The sequence below is a fragment of the Helianthus annuus genome, chromosome 17 (genome assembly GCF_002127325.2).
Source record: "Helianthus annuus cultivar XRQ/B chromosome 17, HanXRQr2.0-SUNRISE, whole genome shotgun sequence".
NCBI lineage: Eukaryota > Viridiplantae > Streptophyta > Magnoliopsida > Asterales > Asteraceae > Helianthus > Helianthus annuus.
The window spans coordinates 3,650,075-3,656,886 of record NC_035449.2 but is presented as its reverse complement, the minus strand read 5'-3'; the positions used below and the strand labels follow the sequence as shown (position 1 = coordinate 3,656,886).

General features: G+C 37.6%; 1 protein-coding gene across 1 annotated transcript; it reads left to right on the top strand.

Annotated features, from left to right (window-relative positions):
* The first annotated feature begins 2,265 nt into the window (after positions 1-2,265).
* Positions 2,266-4,155, top strand: LOC110923568 (tryptophan decarboxylase TDC2). Its single transcript, XM_022167644.2, has one exon. The coding sequence runs from the start codon at positions 2,299-2,301 to the stop codon at positions 3,808-3,810; it is 1,512 nt and encodes a 503-aa protein (XP_022023336.1). The 5' UTR covers positions 2,266-2,298; the 3' UTR covers positions 3,811-4,155.
* Positions 4,156-6,812: the final 2,657 nt, after the last annotated feature.

The window sequence follows — 6,812 nt, the reverse complement described above, 5'->3', positions numbered from 1 at the left end:
AATGGTAAATCATCACATGTCACATTTTTCTACCTTCTGATTGGTAAAATTTTTAATAGTTCCATTAAGAGGTAGTCTCTTAATGGCCATTCAGAGGCTACCAAACAACCCCTTTATCAATTTCTATAATATCACTATTTTCTTATTCGTTACGATAAACTCTTAGATCTTATCCTTTTTTTTTTGAAAAGTGAACTTCATTAAACAAAACCGCGAAAACCACCTACTTTCCAAGGCGGAAAGGAGGGGCCACAAACCCACTTACATCATATACAAATTACACCATGATTTCCAATCCATCCTTTTACTATCATGCCTATTACTATATCATAAAAATGAGAGAGCCTTTACATCCGCGACTACCTCCACAACCTTGGCGTCTTTATTCTCAAAAACCCGTTCATTTCTAGCTTTCCACAACCTCCAACAACAAACGATCATCACCCCTCTCACAATCTCTTTACGAATTGGCGACAGACCTTGAACTTGATGCAACTCCATGACATCCATCAAGCTAAAAGCAAAAAAATTCGGAATATCACACCATCTCACCACACTATCCCACACCCCCATTGAAAATCCACATCCTGAGAATAAATGATCCACCGTTTCGTCGCCATCTTCACATAGAACACACTTCGTATCATGCGTGTGAATGTTCCTTCTTCTAAGGGCCACTTTAGTCGGAATACGATTATTTTATAACTAAATTTGTATCCTATAAATTAATATTTTATAACTAAATTACTTAATTTTGTAAATTATTTATTGTTAAATATATGTAAACAAACATGATAAAAATTATTTATGTACGTGTTTACTTAAAAAAACTATTTTACGTGCATATTTTTATGTACGTGTCTGTATAAATTTGAATTTGTCTACGTTTCGAGGTAAAGTTTTCTGAAAACGAGTCCGATAAAATATAATACGTTTTCGTTTAAAAAACCATTTTTTACGTGCACATACTTATTTGTAAGTGTCTGTATAAATTTGAGTTGGCCTACGTTTCGGCGTAAACTTTTTTTGGAAAACGTGTCAGATCAAATATAACACGTTTCATTGTGCATTTTATTTTTAAAAAGCACTAACAAAGCTCTTTTATTACACGTGTCAGTTTTTCTATTATACCCGTTACATTTTCTATGTATGAGTTGGGTCATATATAATACGTTATGATTGTACGGTATAATTTCGATTTATTTTACGTTTCAATCCAATCGCAATGCTTATATAGATTACATTGAAATCAATCGGATACATCAGAATACGCGTTTTCATAAGGCTAACACATCATATAACAATTAGACTAGTTAACTATGAAACTCAAAACAAATATTTATCATATATATTGGATTTAATTAAAAAAAGGCATTGCTAAGCACACGGGAGTGTCACTGCAATCTCACAAGTCTCACCGTTTTCAACAGTCTTATAAAGTCAGGGCATACGCAATACCCCTACTTTTAAACGACTATTTAATGGTTCGTCGAACGCCGTTTAAAGTTAAGATTTGCGTAATAGACCCCTACCTTTAAAAGCCTTTATTCGTCAAATTGTCGTCTTTGGGGTGACGTAACTGAGTTTGGGTAGGCAAAGTATTCATAGTGCCCTTAAAAATTGCTGGGCCGTTCCAACATTTTTAAAGGTTCCAGGCGAAATGAAATTTTGTGGCTCTTTTTCTTTCTTTGATTGTTATAAACAATAATCCTTTATCCGTGTTTCAAACTAAGCAAAAATATAATACAACTATAATAAAGAGTAGTTTGCTTGTTTGTATATGACTGGACAGTGTGGTTTCGCGTCCCTGCCACCTCACCCATTTTAGCGCCCCATGGTGCCCTACACCACCCCGCCTCCGCCAATGGGGGCGCTATTCTAGGCCTCCGTCAAAGGAATAGCGGGCGTGAGAGTAATAAAGCAATGGGGTTCACCTCCATCAACAAATCAGATTTTGTTTTTATTTATCTTTTTTTTAATACAGTTAAAAGAGTCTTTATAGGGGACGTTATTCCACACCGTACAAGTTAACGATAAAGTCCACCCCTTATGTGTCGCCTACGTGACATTTAAGTGATGTGATAAAACCACTAGGGGCGTGAGAGCACACCATCTAACCTAAGGAATCAAACAAATTTAAAACTAATACCCAAACCTAGGTTACTTATACTAGCCCTGAAAATTTGTAATTTTTCAACATATGTACCGACACTTGCATTATAAATACATCACCATCCTCACCTTTGCTTCCATCCCAAATCCTTTCTTAATCTTAACTTGAAAGTTGAAACCCACAAAATGGGAAGCCCTCCTTCCAACTTCATCACAACCCCAGAATCTTTGGATTCCAAACACTTCAACCATCTTAACCCTGAAGACCTTCGAACCAAAGCCCACAAAGCAGTCGATTTCATCGCTGATTACTACAAAAATATCGAAAGCTACCCCGTCGGTAGCCAAGCTCAGCCCGGTTACCTGAAAAACCGGCTACCAAAGACACCACCAGACACGCCTGAGTCGTTAGACACGATTCTAAAAGACGTACAAAACGATCTCATCCCGGGTATTACTCACTGGCTGAGTCCAAACTTCTACGGATACTTTCCGGCTTCGGTGAGTTCAGCGGCCTTCATTGGTGAAATTTTGTGTACCGGTTTTAATGCTAACGGGTTCAAGTGGGTTGGTTCACCGGCTGTGACGGAGCTTGAGATGGTTGTGATGGATTGGCTCGGTGTTATGCTTAAACTACCAAAAAGCTTCATGTTTTCGGGCTCTGGAGGCGGCGTTGTGCATTCGACAACAAGTGAGGCCATTTTGAGCACCATTGTTGCAGCTAGAGATCGTGTTCTTAACGAAATTGGTATCGAAAATATCGGCAAATTAGTCGTGTATGGGTCTGATCAAACTCACTCTACGTACAACAAAGCATGCAAGATAGCGGGTATTCATCCATGCAACATACGGTCTATTCCAACAAGTGTGAAGGATGAGTTTGCTCTGAAACCTGATAGTCTCCGAAAAGTCATAGAAGCTGACGTGGAAGAAGGGCGGGTCCCACTTTTTCTATGCGTTACGGTTGGGACCACCTCCACGACTGCAGTGGATCCTGTTAAAGACCTTGCTGAGGTGGCAAACAAGTATAATATATGGGTCCACGTGGACGGGGCATATGGCGGAAATGCATGCATATGCCCAGAGTATCGACCTTTTCTTGATGGAATAGAAATGGTCGACTCGCTGAGTTTGAGCCCGCATAAGTGGCTACTCTGTTACGCGGAGTGTTGCTGCTTGTGGGTTAAAAACCCTAATTTGATTGTTAATGCGCTTGGAACCAATCCTGAGTACTTGAAAAACGAACATAGCGAGTCAGGCTCGGTGGTGAGTTACATGGATTGGCAAGTGGGGACGTCGCGAAGGTTTAGGCCTCTACGTTTATGGTTCGTCCTACGTAGTTATGGCGTTGCAAACCTACAAAATCACATTCGTTCGGATGTCCAAATGGCGATAACGTTCGAACGACTTGTGAAATCAGACGTGAGGTTTGAGATTGTTGTACCACGAAGGTTTTCCTTGGTGTGTTTTCGGTTAAAACAACTAAACGGGTTTGACTCCAGCTACACCGAGTCGTTGAACAAAAAGCTACTCGAGCGAGTCAACTCAACGGGCCGAGTTTATCTGACTCACACCGTGGTTGCTGGGATTTATATGCTGAGGTTTGTGGTTGGAGCCACACTCACAGAAGAAGGCCATGTGATTAAAGCTTGGGAGGTCATAAAGGAGATGGTCAATACTATCGTGAACGAGTTTTAATTATTGGAAAATTACAAAAATGTCAGTTGACTAACCATGTTTTTGAATTTGTCACGCTCCTGCGTCTGTGGAAGCTAGGACCTCTGAGCATGGGATGAGTCGGCGTATCATGTTGAAGAGTCCATGTATCACGCTCCTTCCGAAGAGTCCACCGACGCTTCGGAAGAGCACTGACGCTTCGGAAGAGTCTACTGACGCTTCGGAAGAGTCACCGACGCTTCGGAAGAGTCCATCGACGCTTCGGATGGACATAGACTCTTCAACATGATACGCCGACTCATCCCATGCTCAGAGGCCCGTCCACGGACGCAGGAACGTGGCAATTTTGAAAACACGGTTGATCAACTGGCATTTTCGTAAATTTCCCTTTAATTATTCTTTTAAGTTGAAAGTGAACTAGAATCGTTTTATATTTGAATGTTGAAAATAAAGGGTCTATGTGGTTAGTACTTACTAAATTACTAATGCCACATGGTCTTGGGTTTTTATATATAAAAATCTGAGTTTCTTTAATGAAAACACGAGTTTGGATCAGTGAATTGTAACTAGTAAATTTTTACTAAAAAAATAATCTAAAACTACATTATTTTATAATAAAAATATTTGAAAAGTTAATCCATAATAAAAAAAATAATCCAAAAATTCACTAATGATACTTTTTTGGGCACTAAGTTTTACTAAGAAGGTAAATGGTCACATTTTGGGGCCCATGAAAGATTAAAAGTCCAAATTTTAATATTTGACTCGGTACCGGTATACCGGTTTAAACCGATATAACCCACTTTACCGGCGGTATAACTTCTTTATCATGCCCTCAGTTTACCGGTATGATTCGTGCCAGCCAAGCTTCTGGTATCCGGTTAAGCGGTTCAACCGGCCGGTATAAACCGGTTTTTAAAACATTGGTTACAATTAACATTTAATAATGAGTTAATAAAGATATAATTGTTATTGTCACCCAAATAACGTCAATCCATGAATCTTAAAGCACAACCAAGCAACAAACACAATTATTGATCTCAACTGAAAGCTCAAAATCAGATTTAAGAATTGTGACACTAAGTGAAGACAATGAAATGAAGAGTAATCTCTCAGACTCTCAAGTAACTAAATGAAGAGCATTCTCTCAAGTAACTAACTTATTGATGGACACTATCAAAACAACCATGGTCCTTCAGATCAATCTCCAGAGATCAATTCATCAGAACCAGAGAGTGACAAGAGTTATACTCTTATAAATCAATGGCCAAGATTTGATGATGAAAATACACTAGTGTATTTTACGATTTGATAATGTAAATCAATGGTCGGGATTTGTTTACTTAGTGCAAAAATACATTATTGTTCACTCTAGAACCTCACCCTATATATATGTAAAACAGCATATATGCCGGTGTATTATGATATAATGTACATATAAAATTTTAAAAATTATTTTTCTAGTGTATCGCTATTTATAAAAGAGTGGTCATTATTTGTCGTTATTCGCTATGTAGCATATAGGTACCTTGTCAATATTCGCTATGTAGCATATAGGTACCTTGTCAATATTCGCTATTAACAACTATGAATGAAACTACTTAATTGTCATTATAACAAATCGTTATTTGTCGTTATTCGCTATGTAGCATATAGGTACCCATCTTCTTTTATCTGTTGAGTACGTCAGCTCTAGATCGGCATTGTCACCATCATCAATTCGAAAGACCTCGTGCAACTTGGGTTCTGTGAGACATAAAAGTATACCATAAGATCTTGGACCATAGATTGCTTGCATTGATAACTAAAAGGCTCCCAAATCAGAATATTTTCTTTTCTACTTGTGATCTGAGATATAAAAGATATATAAGAAACTATTGGCTGTATAATTTACTTGACGAAAAGTTGTACAGAATTCTTATTTGGCTGTATATATAAATATGTTTATGAATAAATGGATTATTTTTCTAAAACTAAAATAGGTAGGTACCTGACTACAGATCTTTTAAACAACAAACTAAAAGGGTCTCACTGAATTCTTGTGCTTTTTAGTTATTAACATGTTCAATTGTGAATGAAACAAAACTATCTAAAGAATATATTGTTTTATATCTAAATTATTATAATCAGATCACTAAAACAGAAACAGAAATAAAAAAGAGTAAACTGCCATTTTGGTCCCTGAGGTTTGGTTACTTTTGCCACTTTAGTCCAAAACTCAAACCTTTTGCATCTGGGTCCCTGTGGTTTCAGTTTTATTGCCATTTTGGTCCAAAAATGAAATCAGGTCATACTTGTCTTATAAAATCCTGCAATTTTGTCATTTCCTCAGGGGCAAATCAGGTCATATTTGTCTTATAAAATATGGTATTTATGTATAAAAAATAAATGATCATTTTGCCCCTGCGAAAAATGACAAAATAACAGGATTTTATAAGACAAATATGACCTGATTTCATTTTTGGACCAAAATGGCAATAAAACTGAAACCACAGAGACCCAGATGCAAAAAGTTTGAGTTTTGGACTAAATTGGCAAAATTGACCAAACCACAGGGACCAAAATGGCAGTTTACTCAATAAAAAATCAATACCAGCATAATCTTTTTGTTCCTTCCCTGATCCAAACGGTTCGGTAGCTAGTTCCTCTGAACTAAAACCTTGAGCATTAAATTCCAAAGGTCGTTTCTCATAAAACCTGACTTTACTCTCGTACTCAACAATTAGCTTCCTCATTGCATCGATCTCATTTTGTTTCTCCTTCAACTCATCATGTAAAACCTCAAATTTCATCTCATACCCACTATTCACCTTCCTCGTTGCATCGATCTCATTTTGTCGCTTCTTCAAGTCGCAATTTAAAACACTGAATTTGCTCACGTACTCTGCAATCACCTTCCTCTTTGCATCAGTCTCGGTTTTGTGCTTCTTCAGCTCATCACTTAAACCCGTAAATTTGATCTCATACTCATCATTCACCTTCCTCATTGCTTCAATCTCCTCTTGTTTCTTCTCCAACTCGCC

Coding starts and splice junctions, on each gene's coding strand:
- LOC110923568 (XM_022167644.2), top strand. CDS start 2,299: ATGGGAAGCCCTCCTTCCAACTTCATCACAACCCCAGAATCTTTGGAT.